Raw genomic sequence first — 25,857 nt, 5'->3', positions numbered from 1 at the left:
ATGAAACTTATGTGGGATCTTTTAGATAAAGATTGTACCACGGGCAGCAATAATGAACCAGCAAGGAACAGCAAAAATGCTGTAGATGCCTTTCTAGCTCTAGTTTTTTATTCCTGAGCTTTAACTCTTTAGATATCCACCTCTTTCATATTGCAACATTCATCAAAGAGACTCTATATTCTGAAAATTTTGGAAAACAGTGCATTTTGTCAAAAAATAACATCTAATAAGAACCCCCTCACACATTTCAAAAACAGATAGGTAAGTCAGATAAGTAACAAGATACATGTTTAAAAAGTCAGGTGCTTAAGCACAGGAGCAAATTTCCATCACTTGCAGTCATTAAGTGAAAATAACTTTCTAAAGGACATTCTTTCTCAAAGCCAAGTATGGTCTTAATGCCAGAATGACTGGTGACAGTATCTGTGATTCCAACTGATAATTATACTGTGCTTTTCTAGATGGTAGAAAACCTATGGATGTTTTAGCACTGGCTGTACCATTTTTTGTAATGATGAAGTCTGCAACAAACAGAGATTTTTTTTCTTGAGGTACTTCATATTTCTGTTCAAGACAGTCAAGATAGAAAGAGGAGGTGCAGGCAAACAGTATGACTTGAAAAACCTCCAAGTCTTACCTGCACTATTAAATGTCATAGTAAGCTACAAGAAATTGGCATCAATATTTCAGATAGCTGTAACTCTTTCCAGAATATATCACACATCCATCCTTTATGATGCAAACTTTAAGAGGAAAAGTCTAGAAGTCTAAAATGGCACAAAGATTTCTTACATAATGAAGTACTGAAAAATAAGTTGAAGTGAAAATTTATCTCATAAACAAATCTCATAATAACAGTGTCTCTGGGGCAAACCCAACAGGTTCAGGCAGGGGACCAGAGGACTGCACTTATTCCAGAAGCCAAGAGAGGTCTGACCTATTCTTCAGTTTCAGTCTTCATATTAAGAAGAAAAGTCAAACAGTGAAAAACAGCTACAGCTATAGTGCAGTGTAGAAGTATGTACACAGCCTTTCTATATAGTAAAAGCCAGGAGAATCATCTGTCTGTGCAACTTAGATGCTCTGTGGATGGGAATCAGGGGAAAAAAACCTATCTGGTTTGAGGAATTATATATGAAATAATAATAAAAAAAATCTGGTTTGAGCAGTGGCAGCTGAAGAAGAAACTCAGAGGAACTTATGTCCATAACAAAGACAGGGAAATAAAGCAGCAACGAGATTTGGATGAGAGAATCCTCTAGTGCAGAGATGGCTGTGTGGCACAGAAAAGAGAAGTCACACTGGTACTGGACCAGGATGATCCATTTCAGAAGTAATACAGAGAGTCTCTAGTTCATTTCTGTTGATCCTTCAGGATGAGTTTTGCAGTATGTACACACAAAATATCCTGGCAATAGGTTTCCTGCCTTTAAAGATTCACAGCAAACTCTACCATGAACTTTAAAAAGCACAGAAAATCATAAGCAGATAAATGTTTTGAAATATAAGGTAAGTAACACTGAAAAATCAATTTGTTGCCAAGATGAAGAACTTGCTATGACTTCCTTGAATAAACAACTTCAAAAAGTAATGGCAACATGCAGATAGTGAGGGAGATGCCTCTGAACCCTGCTCTGCCTGACCAGAACCTGCTGTAGCTATTTCAAGTTTGTGTGCACAGATTTCCTTTCCATGGGATCTGATACTGCTCTGGACCTCCTCCCAAACATAATCAAGGCATGACCAAGGCACATATGCAGATTTCCAAGCTGGGAGATGAGCTTGGATCTCTCAGGCATGGTGGCCATCTTGAGCTTAAGAACTCACTCCAGAAGGAAGATAAGCCAATATAGAAACCTGAACTGGCTGATGCAATGTTCAGTTCTTTCTCAAAGAGTTTCAGGGGTGATCCACAGAGAAGCTTCTATGTAAAAGGAAACAACAAGAAAAGAAACACAGACCTCTTAAAATTTGAAAAAACTCCAAAACAAACCACTGATTTTGGCAGCAGAAAAAGTCAGCGTTTTCAAAATCTGCTGAAGACTTTATAGCAACCTTTTCCATGGATTACATGGAACAGATTTAATCCATCTGCTTTGTTGCAGACTTATTTGGTCAGTGTTGTTCACTTCTGTAGTATATGCTTTCTCTCATATTTATGTCCTTCCACATAATGTCCTGTAACTCCCCCATTCTCATCTCTAATTCTCCTACTGTCTATTCTTTTTACCTCTTGTCAGAAGTGACAGTGGGCTACTGGTGTAAATCAGCTCAAATTAAGATATTTATGGTCCCCCAGGTCTGCCAGCACTTCACTCTTCCTGCAGCTCTTCTTTTGCCCAGTTCTTTTTAGCCTCTGGGTTTAATCTGCAATCAGCTCCCTTGAGCCAGAGGAATCTGTGCATATAAATATCCCACCACCTTCTACACATGCCCAAATCTTGGGCCAGATCCATCCAAATCTTGTGGAAACAAGCTCTTTACAAACCTGTTACAGACAGTCTAGTTTGTCTGCATAAAGTCCATTGTTTTAAACAAAAAAACATCCACTGCAGCCCAAATCTTGACAGAGGCATAACCAACAAACAGGTAAGATTGATTTCTACTGTCCTGTTTGAGAGAAATATAAATACTGAGAAATAATTTGTAAAATCAACCACTTTTAGCATTTTCTTAAGACATTTCATAGTATATTCTAAACATTGCAAAAATAACATGTAATTGCTAACACCTAAGTTACATATTTCTTTTTCATCTTTTTTAACATTATCATAAAAACATACTTGTGTATGTTTGACATGGGTGTTGGATTTCTTAGCTAGTGGAGCAGCTGCTTTATTTTTACCTCATCATTCGTCCCTTCGGAAAGCAAAGTAGTGGCAGGAAATACTTTGATTCAAGCACAACTCATACTTTGGCTGTGACCCACCCAAGCCTGTATTCAGACCAGAATTTCCCAAGATGAGCAGGACTCAGGCACAAAGGTTAGAAAAAGTTAATCAGTACTAGTGATGTTTATGCAGCATAGTATTTTGATTGTAACATTAAAAGGGTGGGGTGTTTTTTAAATTTTTTTTCTCTACAAGCTTCATTTGCATTTTGATATAATTTCTACTTTCAGCTAAAAGGAAAAAAAATTAGACTTTCCTGCAATGTGGCCTTGACAGAGACATAACAGACTACAGTTTTCACTTTGTGGGACAGCCTTAGATACCTGTTTTTTGAGCTCACCAATTCTCTGGTTATCAGCACAGGCATAGAGAATTCATTGGAGGTCAAATTCATGGGAGGTGAGCATTGTATGTCTGCCCCTAAAAACCTGCCCTACAATAGGAGTAACTTTCTGACATGGGACTGATTGGAAATAGAACACAGCTCATTCTTCAGAATCTCTCTGCATACAAAAAATAGTTTCTGACTATAATCACCTTCAACTATTCCTAAGCCCACACCTAGGAAACATTCTTCACAGCTGCCAAGGACTGGGGCTGCATCACACAGAAGCATGTGCTGTGCAGAACTCAAGAACAGTTTAGCAAAAATCTTAAGTCTTTGTGCAAACTTTAACTCAATCAAGCACCTTCTGAGCCATGTAAAATACTACTATTAGCCCTGTTAAATCCAGTATATTGCATTTCAATAGGAGCATGAAAAATCACAAGAGAACCCATTTTGAGATTCTAAAGAGGAGCATCAGATAGCGTGGAGATATTTGAGAAACAACCTTTTTGCATGCTAACACTGTTAAATAAAACCTATATACTGATATGGAGTATATTGAGGGAAAAGGCAGTATCAACAGTTGCCAAACATTTGTAAGAAATTATATAAATATTTACCTTTTGTGGGAGAGTTAAAATTCTCTTGCTCTTCAATGAATTAAATGCACGGAATGATGGAAACAGAAAAAGAAATCAGCAAATTTAAAGTTAGATAAAGAAATGTGTTACATGTGACAATGGCGTGTACAGTAGGTAGTACTCCAGCATATGTAAAAGTAATGTAGAAAATTAAAGTGATAAACCATGACAAATAATAAAGCCTATGACTTTTTCTTTAAAATTAACAAGAACAATGATGTTACAGAGAACCAGATTGTGGAGTCTTTAAGTATTCTGCTAGAGAAATATCATGATATCCAAATTTATGAATGACATAAAAATCTTAAAATTGTTTTAAATATCACTCTTACTTCTGAACCACACAGCACGATTTTAGATTCTGAAGCCTCTTCTGCAATAATGAGTGTTAAAAATTTATTTTCTATTAACTGAAATCTATAATACTCAATAACCACTGGACTATTAAAAATACGTTTTTAAGGAAAACATAAAAGATTATGAGGCTTGAACTCATTTGCAGAAGTTAGCAGTGCTAAGAAGAATACTCTCCAGCATCAGTAAAGATTCCACAAGCTGCCTCAAAATACGCAGTGCCACCTAATAATTTAAAAATAAAACCAGAAATATGGAGACAAAACAAACAACACTGATAGACTGAAATCTAAAACTGAAATGAGTTATTTTTTTTCTTCTGCCACTCAATTTTTATACCAATAGATTTGAAAAAATTTTTTACTGAAAGGTTTTGCTCTTTTACCATTACTACAGCCATACTCTCACAGCAACGACATTTCAATGATCAAGTACACATACAAAGAACTGTTTTCACTAGCACTTCTTTTTTTTTAGGATCTTAAGTCAGTTAAATATAAAAAGATACTTGCAACTCAATGTATTATTTGACAACATACTGGTTTTCTGTACAGAATTCCGATTCTAATTTGTTAAGAAAAAAAAACTGGACACCAAAACACTTTGTTCCTCTGTGACATGACTACCATTGTACAAATATCACACACATGAACTTTATACATGTAATCTCCATTCAGTCCCAGCAGAGTCTTTATGTAGCTTTCCTTCATGTAACAGCAGCACACACACACACACGTGCACTTCATCTTTCATACAAGCACTGTACAAAACTTGTGCAGCTTTTTGCAACATGAGCTACGATACAGCACTACCTAATGCTGGACACACGTTTGCTTTGCTCAGTGTCACCACATGAGCCCTACTGCTGTCACCAGATGCCACTGGAAACACACACAACCACACTGCTTCAGTCAGGTTTATAGATGCTCTTCACATGGAAACAGACTATTATCACAAACTTTACTCTCATTATATGACTTCTGAAATAGGAAACTACATTGTCAAAGCTATGAAGAAGAAACCATGCTGTGAAGACCCAAATAGAAGCAGATAGAGGGAGTAAGACCTGTTTTGCATGAATTAGCCCTGAAAGATTGTTTCTACACTACAATCATTGCACATTTTTATTGCTGGTTCACAAACTTCAATAGTACTTTTTTTTTGTTGTTATTTACTTGCTAGATTACCTAATATAATCCCTACTAACATCTGCTGGTGTATTCACTTCCTTGATCAATACATCGATCAACCATTATGCAAAAGTGTAGAAACCCACCCTCAAATCATATCCAAGCAAGAATTCCTGTGATGTTTGATAGCTGCAATGACAGAGGACAGACTGGATAAAGATCACAGAGGTATCCTTTATACAAAAGTGTAACTTAAAAACCATGCAACTACATCACAAAGTTCTTATAGAAACAGCTGAAAAGCAAAGTCAATGCAGAATTCCCGCCCCTCTTTACAATTTGCACAGTTCCACTCAAACATGATGAAAATAAAAAACCAGTGATGCAAATCTCTTATAGCCCAGCACAGAATGACATATTGAGAATATACCATTGTCCTTACCGTGGCTTAGAACTTCACTGCTTTAGTCACTGAGCCAAAACATCTTCATAGCATAAGGTCCTTTTATAAAATCATCCATTAATACAAAAAAAAATCAAAACCACTTCTTTAGTAGCATAAATTAGGGAAATGACTGTTAAATTGTGATGTCTTGAAAACACACACAGACACACCTATAAAGGACTAACTTTCAGTATTGAAACATCTCAAGACCTTTCAATACAACAGAATCTCAATGTGTCTTGCACTCTAAGAAATACTGCTGACAGGGCTGCAAAGGAAATAAATACAGCTATGTCTTCCTTGAATATGACTGTAATAAAAATAAAAATCACATTGCCTAAAAATTACAGAAGCCTACAGTCTTAACTGCAACCACTTTTTAAAGTCTGCATGCTCTCGAATTGCTACTATTTAGTTTAAATTGTCTCAAGTGAAAATAACTATGCTTCTCCTCCACTCTAAAGCTACACAAAGTTGCTCTCCCCTTCAGAACATAATCGCCAAGAAGCCTGTTCTTTTTTTGCTTTTTTTTTGCCAGTGTGAATTATAATGCTGTTTTAAGGTTTTAGTCCTCAAACTTGACCTTTTCCTCTACATTTAAGGTTGTTTCCCCATTCCTGATCTGTAGTACCAACTCTATTTCTGCAATGGAATAAGGATCACTACTTTGGTCTTCTCTGTAACAATTACCTCTCTGAGATTTTTCTTTAAAGAAAGTATATCTATCATTATTCAGGACCTTGCAAAACTACCTTATTTTGCCATAAATTGAATTTTTATAATTCTCAGACTGCCAAACAGAGTAGTAAATAAGACAACATCATTTGTTAGAGACAAGGAGACAACCTTTTTTTAGTTCTAAACTTGACAACAAAATGGAATTTCTGAAATACAACCTCAGTAAAGCCTTATTAGCATGGATGTGATCACTTACACAGCTAAAGCTAAAGACAGCTAAAGATTAACGATTAGTAGTCAAAATGTCACTCTGTTTCTCCACATGAAAACTGCTACTGGTCTCTTGCTCCTTCATTAACTCTCGTTTGTTCCATAATGAGAATTTTAAAGAGTAATAAACTTGCTTCACTGGATTCTTCTATGTCTCCTGAATGTGCAAAAGAGCAAATAAGAAGCCCATTCTTGATATACAAATATGCAATCTTTTTGCAGCAATCACTATGCCTTGTATAACATACTTAAATGCATATATGTATACATTCAAATTCATAGATGTATATATTTTGATGAGTATTTGACCCTCATGAAAAAATAGGATTTTTATGGAATGTAAAAAGTACTTTACTATAAAAAATGATACTTTATGGCATATCATACAGGTTTTCCTTGAAACACAAGACATCAGGATGACCATCAAAATATAGGAGGAAAATGCATTTTGAAATATTTCCAATGACATCTGGATATTGCACTAGATTTTGACATCTGTATCTATGGTGACTGTGAATTTAAACCATTAAGGACACACTCCATTTCCAAGCACAATTAATGCAAATCTTTTACAGAACTCAATATGTTTTGGGTTCAATACTACAGTAAGGTCAGATCACTTCTGGTCACTACATTTGACCCTGGTACTTATTTGATAGGCATTATAGAGGTGAAACTAATATTAAAATTTGGTAATGTAAATCAGAGCAAGTACTGTGGTCTTATGGCCTTACTGAATTTAATTTCCTGCAGTAGTATTAAGTTAGACATACTAGCACATGTATTTCAACAGATACTGACAAAATTCTTTAAACACGTATTATAAAACCTATTCAACTTAGTACTCCTCTGCAAATATGTTCTGAGCCTGAATAGAGCATTAAATGTGGGTAAAATAAGAAAACCTCCCTTTCAGAAGCAAAGTCAGTCACTCAGATGAAACCAAAGTACTGTGCAGAGAAGGAAATCTCTTTAACCACTGATTCCACGTGCTGTAGTACAGCCATAGTGACACAGGCGGCACGATTTGTAACAACAGAGCAAACCACGTCGCATCCTATTTGCACATTCTATAAATAAGGCGCAAGCATATTAAGCACAAGTGTAAACAAGAGTTCACTGAAACGGCATCACTTAACAAGTGTTCACAGTATCAACAGCTTTATAAACCTAGAGTACCTTTGGCCTTCTACTCAACTTTCATTTTTTCTTTCCTCTTCTGTACACATCTCATCTCTACTCATTTTCATGGTTAGTTCTACATTCATTTCCAATGCCTTCAACAAAACATAAACTGGTATTTTACTCTCACACACCAGTTACCAAGACCAGCAGAAAGATGACATATGAATGTGCAAAGAAAAGCCAAATTAAAATTAAATTAAAAGCTGATTCATCATTATATATTGTACCAAGTTCTGAAATTGAAGTAGAAATATGGAAGAAAGTTGAAATCCATTACTTATTACATTTCCCTACAAAGCCCCCAACTTGCTAATATGCAGAAATAGAAACTCTGAATGTAGTTTGTAACTAGTTTATAATTCAAACAGTACTAGATTCACTACAAAACAAGAGGACCCGAACACAAAGTTTAAAGTTAATAAAAGCCACTTATATCAGTATATTAGTCATTCAAAATAAAAACATTTATAAAACAAGAGTACATTTTATGAGTGCTAATTGAGGGGTTTGTATGCCATCACAGCTCAAAGCCTTAACATTAATGCAAACTGATTGCAGATTAATGCAAGCCATCATACACGAAAACCTCATTGGTAATCTGTCATGATAAGGTGGTCATGCTCAGCAACTTTATCTGTTCAAGAATGTGATCTGCTAACAGTTCTGTAATGCACTACAATATTTCATCATTATAAGCATTTCTTTAGTTTCCACAAAGAAAACCTTGTAGTATGTGGCAATCTCAGTTGTTGCTTGTAGTCAATGAGAAAACAAGTATTTTTAAACACAGAAGAAAACATGAATGTACAAATACTATCCATTGTGCCACTTCATTTTACCATAACAACTCATTCTCTGTATGCAGTATGTTGCTAGAAAAGGAAACAGTAATGCACATCCTTATTTGATGTTAGGATATAAGAAACATCTTCCATAACAATTGTCTTTTTCAGAAAAGAGCAGCACTCTTTGCCTGATCAGTTTACTCTTAAGCAAGAAAGGGCTGGTGACCTGTGCTCTCACATTTCCCATGGTAATTATTTTCATTCTTTACTCACTGAACTATGAACTCCAGAAGAAAAACAGATCTGTGACATTTATTATTAATCTATGTTAATAATGCACAACAATAAATATAAACCACAAAATAAAAAATTAGTAAGACTGTCAAAATCTTTGACCCTGTTTTTTTTTTTTGTTGATAACATATTAGACATGATGGAAACTACCATGACTCTAACAGAAATTTTAAACATAAAAGGGTACTAGAGAATTAAGGCAATTAAACCACATGTAATAAGCCACCAGTCAAACTTCACCGGATTTCCCCAACTACAAAGATGCTTTCATTCTCTTCTATTGTTTTACTGGTAGAATTATAGCACTGGACATGTAGTTATGCAAGAAGACTTAAGGTAAAGAAAGGTAAGAAATCAAAGAGTTTGAGCTATCACAAGCTCATTATTTGATACCTTGCTCTGTACTGCCACTTCTTACTGGAACTTGCGGTAGCTGTCTTCCCCTACGACTGCTGAAGGAGGTGTCTGCAGGAGGAGACTGCGTGGGACTTCCTTGTTGATGGGTTCTGCAAATGAGATTCAGATAAAAGCAAAATAAGGCAAATGAAGAGATGTTTTACATTTGAATTTTAAATACAATTTAAGTTGCAGGTACTGAAGATGGGTTTGAAAAAGTTTGCATTTGGTCTATGACATATGCACATACTCAGGTCTAGATAGCTAGTCAATTTATAAGGCCTCACATTTAATTTCTCTAGCTACCTTCAACTATGGAGAAATTACTTCCTTTTATTTGCTTGTTTGTTTAAGTTATTTATTTATTTGGTTTTGTTCAGGTTTGGGGTTTTTTTTTAATTTTGGGGTTTTTTTTGATAAATGAATAGTGAAAAACCATCAAACGAAAAGCAGTTTTTTAAGAACCATTTATGATTATGACTCACAATTTATATATATTCTCCTACACTGGTACAAGGACAATATAAATTGTCACTTTTATGTTTTATTAGATTTAGTATTCCCTTTGTGCTGATGCAATAATTGCACAAGGCCACACAGAATTGGACAGGGACAGAAAGTATCTATTCCCATAGGATAGCCTGTGGTTTTTCCCAGAACTCAAAGAAGGAAAAAGACCTTTAACCTTTGTATTGGGGTGGGGGAAGGGAGGGTGTGTGTGTGTGCAATTAGCTGTGTGTGCATGCAAAACATGCACTTTTAATATTCATATCTAGGTAAATACCCTAAACCACTTTGGCTGAGTTCCTAAACCACTTTGGCTGAATTGCTGAATTCTAGCTAGCACTGTTTCAGAACATCTTGGCTACTTGATGTCTTATTCATAGATACAGTTTTGGAGTGTAACACATCAAACACCTTCGGAACCCTAACATTTAAAATAAGTATGGGCACCTATGATAACTGTGGGGAAAAGGTTTAAGAAAGTAAAACAAAGATGAGAAGCAGCAGATCGCTGAGGAGAGCTTACTGTGAAATGCCCTTGCCAGTTATAGTAATGTCACTCTCACTGTAGTGAATAATCACTGTTTATCAAGTCCCAAGTAGATAATTTTTAATTTAAAGTAGCACATTTGTGCAAGTTCAAAATACTTTTGGCTTTCACTAGGTAGATCAGCTTACTTTCTCTTAGCCTGTAAGATCAGAGTTAGATGTGTGAACAACATGTGATTTTCTGCACAGTGTTTAAGAAAAATACTTTGATAATTTTCTTATGGATACAGAACAAAACACAACAATGGAAGGATGAGACACAGCCAACCTTTTAATTTGCATAACTATTTAAGTTCATCAGCAAGAAGTACCATCTGGATGGTGAAGATAGATGGCATAAAAGATATGGGATAAGTATAAATACCATGAAGAGAGAATAATCTACAGTGCCAGAATGAGTTAATGTGCCATGTATGCTCAGAGAAGTACCACACCACACTGAAACCTTGGAGGCAGAACATGAAAGCTATGCTGGACACATAATAGCAACCTTGTCAGAAGTGGAGAAGGTGGCGCCGAGCCTCCGGATGCTAGGTGATGTACGGGGCATAAGGGTCTGACACTAGCCTGCTCACTCGACCTGGAGCGAGCGTGGTGTTTTCCCCTAATGACTGGCTGCTCAGTCGTTCGTGGGGGTGGAAGTCCCCTTCTAGAAAGACATGGTAGCAGACCCCTAAAACATCAGGGCCAAAAAGAAACTGTTCAGTTGTTAGCTCCAGGCACACCTTCCCAATGCCCCCCTCCACAAAAGAACATTGCAAATCCTGGCTGCGGGACCAGGGTTGAGGTTTCACATGAAAGTTGTTAATTCTGAATGCAAATCCATTTTCAAAATGACAAACTGCAGAACACTCACCACTGCAAATACACATGACCCTAACTGTGGAACTGTTGAACTGCAGTGCTTACAGTGGACAGTTGACCAAAAACTCTAGCTGCACCCTAAACACAGCAAACACAAACTAACAACATGTATGACAAAAGGACTACCACAGAGTAGGCTATGAATACCTGGGTTTACCACAAAGCATTTCTGTTTCTAAAACATACCTTTTATCTTTATTAAAAATATTAACTGCATTTCAGTTAGTGACCTAAAAAAGGACAATATGGAAGCACACCTGTGATTCCCTTAGTTTCCTTTACAGCTTGAAATAAAAAATCTATTTACGTACTTGTAAGTACTAAAACAGAAATATAGTTCTAAAGGAACTCTAATGAAAGTACAATTCATATTATGCAGTTAAATGATTAATCATGTCAGTATAACAGAGCATAATTACTACTAGTTCAATAACTGCATACATTACAGGTATAAGATAACCTGAAACATTCAAGTTCGTAGAGTGCCAAAATATTCTAACTGTGCCTTTTTACTCTTTGGCTTTCCAACAGGGCAGCCTTTTGTGAATGGTACTACTGCATCACAAATTATATCAGAAATTTCAATTCTTGTGCCATCATTTCAACATGGGGTGGTTTTGTCTGTTGTTTTTGGCTTGGGTTTTTTTGTTTGGTTTGGGTTTTTTTTCAATTTCTGCAGACTTATAAAGTCTCCCTTCACACACCCAGCACAACTCCCCCACAAGATATGGTCAAGGTATCCAAGGAACTGCCTGTTTCATATGACTATCATACACTAAGAACTAATCCTAAAAAAGCCCCTATATATGAAATAACACAAGGATGTCTACCAAGGATAACAAACAGGTTTGGATTCAAAACCATTTCATCAGTAACCGTTCCTGTGGAAGAACAGTCACAATGCAAAAAAATCAAGATTCTCTTGCTTGAGCTTGTATTCTCTCTCTTAAATGCTAACATTTCTTAAGCTGAACTCCTGGCTTGCCCTAGTGATAACCATAACATTCTTGCAGATACTGAATTTCCTGATTCTGAAACACGCTCACAATAACAAAGATGACCTGACTTCTGAAAATGTCTGTTTCTCCATGCTGACTACAAAAGTAAACCATGCCAACTATTGCACATAACCAGGTTTTAAGCACCTATCAGATGTCTGAACATCATAACATCCATAAGGTAAATACGGACCTCACTCTGGGCCAGAAAGTTCTTGTTTGTTTTTACTGTGGATAAATACTTCAATCTAACAAAGCCATCATGTTCTCTGTTCTGACTTATTTCCTTTCAGAAGTTAAATATCCAGGAATTTATCTGAGAGCCCAGTGAAACACTAGAAGTCCGTCCTGCCACTACAGAACAGGACAGGACTTACCTGCAACTCTGAAATTTATCTCCTTCTCCAGTAATACGCTTTTTACAGATATGTCCCCTTCCAAGAGAAAGATAGAGGATCTGCTTAACTCAAATGAAGCCAAATCAGGCTTAAGATTTGCGTTAGCTGGGGTATTACAATGAGATGAATATGCTTCTTGGGGTGCAAATAAAAAGAGAGATAAAAGGCAATTGAAGTACAACTAGAATGGAATTAAGGAATTGCTGTCCTAGAAGAAAGATCTGTTGCTTGCAGGAAGAAGCCTGCAAATGGCTGATCAGGAGAATGAGGCAAAAAGAAACAATGAACAAGTATGGAAGACGAAAGCTAGCGAGAAAATGAGACAGAAGTGAGATAAGAAGTAGATAGAGAAGAGGAATCTGGGGAAAAAATGATACCTGATGAGCAGTGAGACTGCAATGAGCACGTACATGTGTATCTCATTTCCTGGTTTCTCACAGAGGAAGGTGACACTGCAAGCAGCAAACCTATTAATTCAGCTGGCAGTGGCCTACAGGGGAATCCTACAGGTTCCAGCTCTGCCAGCACACAAGAAAATTCAAATTCCTTTCCCTTCAGACTGATGCCTCAGTAGCATTCTGCCACCTAAGAAACTATAAAGAAAAACTAAGAATAAGAGAGGGCCATCAATTCAGCTCACCCCTGGCACAGTGTTCTATGCCAAATATAGAAAGTACAGTTAAAGACTGTATGTATCCTAAAATATGACAGGTAATGTCACATCTGGCATTTCTAGGGTGATCAGTTAGGACTGAAAGAAAACATTTTAGGATTGGGATGAACCAATTTTTGATCATTCATACAAGAGCAGAAAATTATTTTTGTGTAATCAATTTTACTCCTTCAGAACAGTTTACTTAATCCTATCTAGAAGGCTTATCTCATTAAATTAAGAGAACTTTTAGGCTTTATAAACTATCCTGAAAAGGCTGGCTTTTCCCCTTTTATGTATATTTCCTAAACTATCACAACACATAGAAAACTTAATCTTACGTGGCATGTTGAAATGCTTTATAGAGAAACTGACAGCATACTGATAGGTTATTTCAGTAATCCGCTTAACTAATAGTAGGATTTGCAAATGGAAAAATAAAGATCAACTGTAAGACAAAAATGGATTTTTGAAGAAATAGTCTCAAGTTATATTTTACGGGAAAATTCAGTGCCTGTCTTTTTATCAAAACTTTCTGGCACCAGTGCAATATTACATCTATGACGGAATACTGAGCTACAGCATTCAGACTTAGACATTTTTGTCTCACATCTAATACTAGTGAATCATTTTATGGAAACAGAAGCCTACAACATGTGCCATGGAGAAGTAAAAAGAAGCAGTACAATTCATGTTTCCCTTTGCTCTTGCTCACTGGGTTCATTGCTGAATTACCAAGAGGCACATCCCTTGGACATCAGTTACTCTTCAGAAGTCAGAAAAAACAGGGAAAAAAAAGGGTTTTAGTAATCTCCATGGCACAACAGTCCCTGACTCAATCACAGCAAGGATTTCAGTCATCATTTAGGTAATCTCTCTGACTTAAATTGAAAAAGCACCTGGGTTGTTGTGACAACAGAATCATCTGACTCAAGGAAAATGTAACCATTGCTTTTGGTTCAGGAACTATAATCTGGGGCTGCAAGCAGTAAAACTAAAAAAAAGCTCTGAAGTTTTGCTACATAATGTGCATTTTCATTGAAAACAGAGATGTCTGTGTTGTTCATGGAAGTTTTTAAGCTCTCATAATGTAAACATGTACATTTCACCTCTGCTAATCAAAATAACATGAACTGAACAAAGACAGGATCTCATCCCTCCTCACTGCTCTTATTTCAGTCAATATAAAGGGTTTAAAACTTAACTAGATGTAGTTATTATTCAGTATATATTTTTATTTTTTCATTTTTTCTTAAGAATTTGAATATGTAACCCCATACTACTGTAGCATCAAAGCTAAAAGATATAATGACAATACAAATTCAGAAAAATTCAATTAATACGAAAAAGTTGCAGTCTTTACAGTAATTTTACACTATGATAGATTTAAATGTGCAACTTAAATTTTTTCTATTTTAAAGTGAAATTCATTTGATCAGAGACATTTTGATTTATTAATTTATTATAGTTATCTATTTATATAATCCATTATTTTTTCATCCTCAAAGTTAATGTAAAATATGGATTTTTTGAAAAAGAATGAGTGTTAAAGTACAGAAAAGGACTTCTAGTCTTTGCCATTGAGCTGATCTGCAATGATGGAGAATGCCAGAAAAATTCCGTATGTATGGAACACAGTGTTAATAATACAGATCCAAAATACATAATACTCTTAATTATGACAATACAGCTTTTGGTACTGTCATAAATGTTCTAAAAAAGTCTTATTAGAGGTATATTCCAAAAACTGGAATCAGACTGAAAATAAGAGATGTTTACACATCAATCAACACTCCTACCTTTCCGTTTCAGCTGCAGGGCCTTTCCTAGTTTGTTTTTGGCTGCTGTATCTTTCCACTTTTCTGGACTGCCTGTGAAATGACATGTCAGAAAGGAAATAAACAAAGAAGAAAAAGAATACAGAAATATGAAGATTATTTATTCATGTATTATAAAGGTAGTAAAAGAAACGGTTGACAGATGAGAAAGTGACAACTATCACCATAAACAGGCTGGTGAAGTCGAGGTTTAAGAGACATTGCATTAATTAGGTTTGATTGAGGCTCCTGGTGTGAAACTTATGAGGTACCAAAGCAGGGAAGAAAACATTAATCCTGACTGAGCCTGCAACTAGTTTCCACTTCACAGCCTGTATTTGACTAGAAAAAATGACTCCTCATCGGCCTTTAAGTCATCTCTTAACAGCATGAGAAACAAGTTCAGAGTAGACAGCAGGAAAAAAACCTTGCAGAAAGAACCAGAAAATACTGTTTGAAGGTTTAAATGGATTTAAAAATCACTTTTAAATCTAAATTTCAAAAGCAAAACAAATACTGCATCATATCAGATTTTAAAAAGGCTGTCACTGTATTAACAAAAACTTGTTTTTTCAAAAATCTCATTCTGTTACCTTTTAAAGTTTTTAGAAACAGATTAAACCAATGCTATCTTTCTCCTAGTCAATATAAGTAAGTTAGAAATTATTTCACTCCTTCACTCCTTTCCTACACAAATCTTTTACAGAATTCATCTGACATTTGGATAGTGAGGTACTAGTTACCTCAGACAATCTAAGCACGCAGATATTAAATAAGAACAGTGAAGAGTAATAGGAGTATATACATGTAAGAACAAAGGTAAAGCCACATTTCACCATTATTGCCCAAGACTATAAATATAATAAGTAAATCTCTGCAAGTAGTGTGTTCCAAAATTTTCTGTACTATCCATAGCAATGTTAGCTTTACAAATTAGGATTTACTACTTTAAACCTCAGAAAACCATCAATATGCATTATTTTTTCAGAAGAAAAAGTGCATACAGTGTTTCAGGAGTGGTAAAACCAGGGAGTGATGATTATTCATTCCTAGACCAGAAATGCTGACAAATTTTAATACACGCAAGATCTTGCAATGATACAATCAATGCCATATATTAGCCTATATAGGAATTACTATGTGCAAAACAGAGAGATAAAAATAATATTTAAAATAACTTTTTTTTCCTTTTAAACCTTGGTGGTTATAAAGGGTAATCCAGTGCCTGAACCAGAAGAGACGTAAACAGCTGTGACACCAAGTTATACCCAAAGAACATAATCACAGTGGATTTTCATTACTTTTACCCACTGCAATATTGGATGAGAATTATATCGTGATGCAGAAGATTCCACAACAAAAAAAACACTGCAGCAAAATACAAAATGCTTTCTGCATAGCAGAGGTCATTACCTGATGCTTTCTGGATTTTAAAAAATATATCACAAAAAAAATAGTATGTCAGATTAAAAACTGAAATCCTTTTTGTCTTCAAACTATTTTTTCAGATTTATTTTTTGTATAATCTCATTATTTTTCAATATTTTTCCTTTACCAGGACAAATATAAAGTGGATACAGAGGAAAATGCACATATTAAACGCTGCAGTTTTACTTAAAACCAACAGTTAGCAAAGTATGTAAAGTTATGGCTAGATCCACCATATGCAGCAGCATTACCATTCAAACTATGTCACCCTCTTCATTTTCTGTTTAGTTGGTTCTGTTTGGGGCTTATTTTTCTCTTACTCCTTAAGTTGCTTGCCTAGATTGTGACATTGCAGACAATGGAGGAAGAGAGCATACAGTGAGTGGTTTTAGTAGGATAGAAAAGCTAAGAGCAGGACGTGCTTTGCTGTGACAAGTAACAAAGTACTACACAGCACTAATGACCTGAGTACACTTATTTCTCTGCTCTCAGGGCTGCCCTTGAGAGAGAAATTATTTTAAATCAGTTTCCTTTCTGTTTCCTCCCTCTGGCTAAGATGATGCTGTATACATTTCCAATTAGCTCAACAGCCTCCTGCAGCACTGGATTCCTGGCTCAGCTTGAACACACAGGGCATTGGCAGGTGTGCACTTACATGGAGCTGTCCTTTCCTGCTCATGTGCAGTGGACAAAGAGTGCACTCACATCATACTCCAATTTACCTCCTAAACATACTTCTTTGGAGAAAAAAAATATTTTCCATGAATGATACATGCATATATGTGCTTGCACATAAAACCAGGAAAAAAAAAAAAAAAAAAAAAAAAGTGTGTGAAAGTATGCAGAGCCTATGAAGAATATACACTATAACCAATATCTCATTTACTTTGATCTATGATTTGAGTAAATAAGGATACCTCTGTGCTGCTCCAGGTTTAGCACTTAGGTGGTCTACACTGTCCTGTTTTGGAATGCAAAACTCCAGCGTCCTTGTTCTTCATAATATTTGGAAACATGGATGTGAATTTGGACGGAATGAGCAGAAACAGAGAGATGGTCACATGCAGTGAAGGTGGAGACATGCAGTCAAATAGATAAACAAAAAGCATTAAGTCACTATCTATTGAAAACAGCTGTATTTCTCATTTTCCTCTTCCAAACACTATAAAAGTTTAGATGTAATAACAGTCTAAAATGTAATGAAGTATAGAATGAAAGCCACAACTCTATTTTTAAAAACCATTATACTCTACACTCTGAATGGCACCACTGTTATTAATAGGTTCTATCATCCTTCTTGAGAATTAATCTTGAGAATAAAGAACAACACAGTATTGTTCATTTGATTTATATATAAACATACAAAACACCTTTTTGCTTAAGATGCTTATTTTGTCATTATATTATGAAATTCTCCTGAAAACGCAAGTAAATTCCCTAATTTCATGTATTTTGATGAAAACTTCATATTCTATTGCCAGACAGTCTGCTACAGTAATAATTAACAATAATTCAAGAGCAAAGTGGAATAAATTCCTCAGATTTTTTTTTTTATAAAAAAAGCATGGGAATATTTCTGAACGTCTTTCGTATTTTTATTTCTGTTGAAGCTGCAGAATTTATTCACAGCTTTCAATCTGGCAAAAATATTATTACCTTGTTGGTTTATTATTAGTTTTTAATGAAATATATTATAAGCTCTATCAATGAAAGTTGTTTTTTTTTTTTTTTCAAATACCAAATTTGGATTTTAATGAGAAAACTCAGTAAAATTTATGGTCCACTAATAATGTAAGCTATGTAATATATTTGCATCTATACCTCCATTAGGGTCAGGGAATGCTAAAATTTCTTTTTAAGATCATAAATCTTCCAACTGTCACACCAAATCATTGAACAATATGTATCATATATAGACAGGCACTATACATTATTTTATATACAGACAAGCTATTTACCATTCATGTTCCAAAGCTATGTGCCTCAATATACTTAACAGTTGTGTCTAAACAAATCTACACAAGAAATATGACACTATTTCTACCAAAATTAAAAATCACTACTTCTGAAGTGACAACATAACATTTTGTCAGTGTTCAATATTTTTAAACGATTTATTACTGGCTTGTACAAGAGTCCTCAGTGGCTTGCAGTGAGTGTTACTTTATGTAGCCTTAAAGCCACCAAGAATGTAATGTTCTATACTTCCTGACTTTTACTGAACTTTTCTTAAAGGCTGGATCTGCACCATATCTGAAAGTACCAGGAAGGCACTTGCTCTGCAGCTGGCTTCAGGTGACTGGGACTAGCATTCTTACAGATGCATACCTGACTGACAAAAGCTACTTCTCTTAACTGAAAATGTATGAGAATTCATTTTTTAAAAGGATTATTTTATCCAGTCTTGGTTATATGCTAATATTATATGCAGACTTTTCCAAAAGAACAGTCTGAATAAAATTTCCACCTACCATTAAACGCTCAGATTTCATTCACCTTGTTTTTATCATCATTTACAATTTCACAGTTCCCTGGATACCCATCTGTCTAAACTGTAGACATTAGACATTTAGACTTTCTAATTTCTAATAGAAAAACCAAAAAAAACTTTCAAGCAGTGAAGCTCTCAAATTCAAAAGAAAAACTATCCTTAAAAATATCTCATAGAAATACATGATACTACCCAAACATTTGAAAATTTTTAACTCTGAAATAATACATAACTCATGTCTTCATCTCATCAACATATCAAGGAGTCACTTCCTCCTGACATGGCAAGTGAATGAATTCCAGACGAACAATCTTGCCAAAACTTTTATTAAAATTTATGTTAATAACCATTAGAAATAAATACAATGTTGCAAAAAATTAATTTATCAAATCTATAAATAATGCATAAGTCATAGATTTAAGAAATTTGTTCAGAAATAGATCTTGATTGCACTCTATATGCAAATTGGACCCATTTGTAATATAAATCTGTGGTGTACTCAAATGAAGAGTAAGATGAAGTCTGCCAAAGTCAATTAAACTGTGAAATATTATTCAAAAGCTGTGATGAGCACTTAGTTAGTTATCCCTGCTGATCCATCAGCCATTCCCCAACAGCCACTATTTCAGTTGTTAAATTGATACAAGCATATCCTAAAAAAACTTTAATTATTGAACTGAGTAGTATTGGCCCACTGCAATAAACATGTGAATTAATCAGAACAAATGTAAACTTACAGAGTACAAAACAAAGATAAAGCACCTTTGATTCCCTCACTGATATTCTCTCTACAGACATGCAATGCAAAGAGCTCAATGTTCTCAGAACTCTTCAATGTAGGAGAAAACTTCTGGAGGCTGGTAGGCTGCAAACACCCATCAGCATGGAGGTTAGCTTCAATTCCTTCTGCATTCATCAGTGACTGACTGCTCCCTACAGGATTTTGGTGACCAGACTGCATGCAAGACTTACGAGAAGGCACCGATTTCACACAGAAAATTAGACTGCTGTTTATCCACCTCAAAAACTTTCCCATATCAGGTTCCATATCCTACAGATGCTTTACTGGAAAATGTTTGCTGGTGAGTATTAGATGCTTTCAGCCTTTCTCCACAAAATTTTAGCTGACGTAAAAAAGCTTACTATTTGGCATTGGGAATGGTAGTATTTAGATGAAAACCTCAGTTCACTGATTTTTTCAAGTCTGATACTCTGAAGTCAAAGGCAATCTTTCCATTGACCCAGAAAATGAGAACTAAATTACTTAAAAATGCCTAAAAGACATAAAGTACATTTGTAAACTATTAATAGCTGTCCCATCAAAGGGATGTGTTGGCAAAATTTCTAGAAATGCAGTATCTCTAATGAAGGACAGCTTTGAAATAATGTTTCACAAATTTAATTTTTTAACTTACAATGCTGTCTAACTCAAATTAAAAAGAAATGCTACCCAAACACAGTTACACTCTTCCCACCTTGTATGAGTGGAATATATCCAGTAGCAAGCAAACTAGATAAATCACAGTAAAAATATCAGTACTGTGGGTAGACATTACCAGAAGGTAAGCACTGGCACCACTGGTATATCAGTCTTACAGTTTTAAGAGCAACTTCTTAAGTTCATGTACAGATTATTTACATTAACCTGTATTACTTACATTATCTGTATCCTGTCACTTACTGTAATACAAAATACTGAAAGAAAAATTTTGAATTTGCATTTAAATATATAAATTACAATGGCTGCTTAAAATAAACCCGGATCTATCTGGGGAAAAAAAAAAAAAGCAAAAAAAAAATCACGACTGCCAAAGCAATGGGATACCAAAACTCAGGTGATTAGAAAGCCCATGACAAGTAAAAAACAAAGGTGCTTCTATTAATCATAGGTGACATTCAGCATAAAAATTTATTTAGAGCCCTGATGTTCTTAATCAAAACCTACCTTATTAGGAAAACCTGCTCCATGGAGGCCATCCTGATTTGGACAGAATTTACAAACAGTGCCAATTTTTACAGACATCAACTAGAAAATGCTACCAAGACCTCCAACATATCAGCCTGTGGGGCTTTTTCCCATTAGGAACAGTTTGTTAAAAAACAAAAAACCAAAACCAATGAAAATAAACATGTATACAAGAATATGCTCTACAACAATTTATCACATTATAAAGCACCACTGTGAAAGCACCACCATCATTTACAAAAGCAGGTAAAAACAGACTAAGGAACATTAACACAGATGATGTTCTGTTGCATCAGACATCATATTTCATGTCTTGTGACTATTCAGACAAACAGAAAACTTGAAAAGATGGTCATTCTTCAGTGCTTTATAACCGTTCAACAAAACGCAGAGATGATATCTAAACTGCTGTTTTATTTTGGGCTTCTGGAGGTTGTAAGTGTCAACATATAGGCACACTTCTAAATTTCAGTGTACTCCTCTGAGAGTGCAAGATGCAGTAAGCCATTTTTCAACTGGGAGGAGTTGACTAGTACCTGTCATCCTCCGGAGATGCATGCTGGATATGAATCCTGGGACTAGTAGGTCGTCTCCTCTCTAGGGAGGGGGACCATCTACCCCTGTTTGCCCGTTCAATAAAACAGGAAAAAAATACGATATTCAGTTTGTGATAAAATTAAATATATGGGATTAGGGACTGGAAAAATACCCCAAAAAGTAATGAAAGTGTGTAATTTAATTGTTTTTTCTAACAGCTTTCTAATACCCAAGTATACTTTACTTAAGGCTGCTTAATGCAGAAACATCACATCTGAAATTAAGAGAAGGTGTGCCCAAAGATGCAGAATTTAGACAAATATAAATCTTCTACACAGTGTACCATGAAGTTTTCAAATATTTTCAATTGCTGGACTACCTAAAAGCCTATCACTTGTGTAGGAAGCTGCAATTTCAAATTATAAAAGACTTGCAAAGACCATAGAATGGTCATTATACTGGTATCTTGCTAATCCCATCTCTCCGAGCTCTTTGCATGGAAAAATGTAACCTCAGTAAAAATGTAGGGCTATTAATTGTAATAAAAATTTTAGGGCGTAAAGTCACCCTTTCTGGAATGCAGTGAAAGAGTGTAGGTAAATTATTTAACTAAAACTAAGCTACACACATTTGTGTACAAGTACTGGTGTAATTTTTTATCATTTGAAAATAAATACTGAAAGCACGTGCAGCCAGCTTCCTCTCCTGTTCATTTCTCTTTATCCCTGCAGTACACATCAGTACACCATGTTATGCAATTAAATTTAACAAAAGGGACCTGAACTGAGAATGAAAACTGCTGTATAACATGATTTTTTTCTTGAAAAAGCTCATTCAATTTAGAATTATATATACTATATTATAGACGGATGTTGCTTATTTTATTGGGATGTCGTGTTTGTAATGCAGCAAGTGTATGTATAACAATTTACAATACCAAAATAAACTGATTTATTGACAAATAGCAAAATGTTTACATAAACTCAGCACAAGTATCTAATACTTCCCTTTCTGAGGCATTCTTCCAGTCCATGTAAAAAGGAAAAGGGTTTGATTTATGGAACATGCAAATAACAAAGGTTTCTGGGACATGAGCATTATTTGAACAGTTAGGTAAGCCTTTCAGAAGTTTTAAGAGCAAATAGGTTGTTAGTAGTTAGTTTATTTTTCTCTCCAAAGCAATAGTTAAAGAAAATGTTAATGCATCAGTGCACTCAGTCAAAGCCCTTAATATGCTGATATCCACTACAGATATTAAAGAGCATTTGATAGAATTAACTAGGTAATTCAGTATGAATTTTCAGAACATGCTCCCTTTCATTGAATGTTGAATGACTGTGAGCCACAGTACAACACCAGCACATAACTACCTATTTCGTTATGTGGTTGGAAAGAACCAGAAAGACAGTATGTCACAGACCTAATTCAAACAGTTATTTCACTGTACATTATTTTAAATGGAAATGGGGATATTCAACATAACTGTTAAAGGCATGCAATATAAAAATCAACACGAAATCAGGAAAAGCTTTAATTGGATCTACTTCCCGGTTATCTGTTTATGATTAGGTAACAGGTAACTGTTGAGCTTTGTCTCTTGTTCAGATAGTAGGGACCAACTGATAGCAAACATCCTGTTTTGATTCCAACTGCAGTGAAGCACCTCAAAACAAATGGAACACAGCTGTGAGGCTGTATTTTGCCAGTATGCTGACCCTTGTACATGACCTAATCCCCGGGCTGTGCTCCTCAGTTTTATTTGCTCAGATCCCCACTAAGTGAAGTCTCAGGCCAAAAGCATATGAGAAGTACCAATCAGTGCAACTGTTCTTGTGCTAACTGCTAATACATACAACAACTGCTTGCAACATCAGAAATTTAGAAGGTAAATAATAGCCACAGTACATATTTTTAAGTGACTATCACTGGCTGAATCTTAAATCAGTCTGGGAAAGGCACTATTATGATGAGAAACCATTGCTAAATCAGTTCAGAGTCTGCCCTTAAACCTCATGCCTAGGTGTTTTCCTGACTGGAGACTGGGTGCTGAAAATAAATTTCTCCATTCTAAAGAAAAAGCACCCAATTTACAAGGAAAAAAGCAGAAATTTTGAGATGCAGTGGAAAGGATAATAATGAAAAAACCCAAAGCCTAAGGAAGTAGTAGCAGGAAAATGCTTTCAATGCCTGTAGAGGACATATTATAAACTTAAAGATGCCTTGCAGGTCATCAAAAGAACTTCAACCACACAATCATTTTGGAAAAAAACCAAATGAACAAAACAGCTTGGAATAAAGAGACAGTAGATGGTGGGAAGAGAAAAAAAAAAAGGCAGGAATGGTGCAACTGCATAGAGGTACTAGTAGGGGTGGGATATTTTTGAATGTCCTACAGTATACTGTGCAAAACAGAAGTATATGAAGGATTAAACTCTGTACAAAAACAGTCTATCTAACAAAAAACTTTGTCGGGTCTGTGTCAAGGCAAGATCAGTTTGCCAGTCAAGTTACATGGACATTACTTGGTCAAATGATGGAACTCATAGGAGGAGAAAAGGAATTCTGTCCTCATTGTTGCTGTTTCCGTTCTGCTATAGTGAAACCATCAAGACTTTCATATCACAAATTCATATATACAGCTGAAAGTATTTTACTGCTGGTATAAGCAAGTCAATAGAGTGACTTTTACTGGTAAAGCAATGTTTTAAAAACCAGTAACTACTCTGACCATTCCAAATGACATGAATGACTTTGTATAAAGTTCAAGGATCAAAACTGTTTCCAGCAAATCAGTGACAAAGAGAAATAGGGCTCTACTGTCCATCTGCTATAACAATACTGTTTTGTTAAAAAGTGGTTCATTTTAGCTCTTGTTCTAAAATATAATCTAAATTTACCCTTTGAGTCAAAAGATTAGAGGGAATAAGTAGAAATAATTTTCCATGGGTAGGTATATTCCTAATTTTGTTAAAGAAAATATACAAAGCCATATTTAGAAGTCTGTATTTAGAGGCATAAAAGTCTAGACTTTAAAATAAAATCTACAATGCTGTCATTCAGGGAGGGGAGAAGGAAGAAGAAACAACATGAAAACAACTAATAATGTCTTCGACATAAATGTCTCAAATATAATGGTAAAGTGCTGGAGATTGGACTTCACAAAACATTAAGAGTGTTTCTATTTGATGGATCAATTCTACACCTGACAACTGTCTCATCTCCTCTAAGTCTCCAGTAATGAAGACAACCTTTTTCCATATTGTCTATTATGGTGTTTCATTATAATTACTTTCAAAAGAGATTTCCTACTGCTTAAGGTGAACTTTTCTTACCATATCTTAAATCATTTGTTCTCATCTTGTCCAGCACAGAATCAAAATGCTTTCTATAGACCCTGAACTTAATTCTGTGTTCTTCAGACTAAAGACTTCTCTAGCATTACATGCAACTGATGACTAACCTCATGTTCAAGCGTAAGCAGATTCCACATTCAACAGTGGAGAACTAAATAGTCTAAAATTCACTTCCCCAAAACAAAAAGATTAATTTGGTGGGGTTTATGTATTAAATATACCATCTTCCTCCAAAACTTGTGCTGAATAGGAAAAATCTTCTATGTCAGAAGAAAGAAAGAAAAATCCTCCGCCAAAGCCACATGTATCTTATTATTTTCAATGAAACTATCAAGAAAAAATTGAATATGAATTTCCTAAACAAGAGCTTTTCTGCTCTATGGAGGATCCTATTTAGGACTTCTAAAATCTAAGAAAAACTTTGATTCTGATGGGCAGTCTTTCTGGATCAGACACACTGATCATTTGGCAGAACCACATTTTTAGTAGCAACAGAGGCCATTAATACTGACTAAACACTTTCCTTTATGAGGAGCTCATGAAAAATGCTGCAGATTCCTGCCCAGCAGACAGAGATTGCCGGATGTGAATTCTAAAGACTTAATAGAACTAGTTAACATCAGGACAGATTTAGTTTTTAGTGTAAGATTTTAACTAGATAGTTTACAATTACCAGTTACTGTTTGATTGAATATTCAACTTGATGGGTGGCATCTTGAAATAGGTACAGAACACTCTGCTCACATTTATATGCAATTACATTAAGTAACTGCTTGTAGATGAAGGCAGCTGTATACATGTACACACTCAATAATACCACATTACAATATTTTTTAAAAATATCTAGAAAAAATTTGTATTTTATTCTGAGTGGCTTTATGTCAGCTGAATTTTTTTTTTTAA

The 25,857-nt window shown here is 35.2% G+C and overlaps 1 protein-coding gene across 30 annotated transcripts in view; it reads right to left on the bottom strand.

Moving 5' to 3' along the window:
* Positions 1–25,857, bottom strand: part of RIMS1 (regulating synaptic membrane exocytosis 1) — a 317,874-nt gene that overhangs the window by 76,585 nt on the left and 215,432 nt on the right. For 10 of the 30 annotated variants that reach the window (XM_042016167.1, XM_042016168.1, XM_042016169.1 and 7 more), the window contains 6 exons: positions 21,601–21,684; positions 17,525–17,602; positions 15,162–15,233; positions 10,941–11,123; positions 9,395–9,507; positions 3,840–3,869 (listed from right to left, as the gene is read on the bottom strand). In XM_042016167.1, coding sequence (XP_041872101.1) covers positions 3,840–3,869; positions 9,395–9,507; positions 10,941–11,123; positions 15,162–15,233; positions 17,525–17,602; positions 21,601–21,684 — 560 coding nt within the window. Of the gene's footprint in view, positions 1–2,488; positions 2,620–3,839; positions 3,870–9,394; positions 9,508–10,940; positions 11,124–15,161; positions 15,234–17,524; positions 17,603–21,600; positions 21,685–25,857 lie in introns of those variants that run through there. The other 20 variants (XM_042016181.1, XM_042016191.1, XM_042016184.1 and 17 more) reach the window with 6 other exon arrangements.

Source organism: Corvus kubaryi, unplaced genomic scaffold, assembly GCF_017639235.1.
Source record: "Corvus kubaryi isolate FWS band 111438036 unplaced genomic scaffold, C.kubaryi_AGA036_p1.0 split3-73, whole genome shotgun sequence".
In the NCBI taxonomy this organism is placed as follows: Eukaryota; Metazoa; Chordata; class Aves; order Passeriformes; family Corvidae; genus Corvus; species Corvus kubaryi.
The sequence above is the reverse complement of the archived record's forward strand: the minus strand, read 5'-3'. Positions and strand labels throughout refer to the sequence as shown.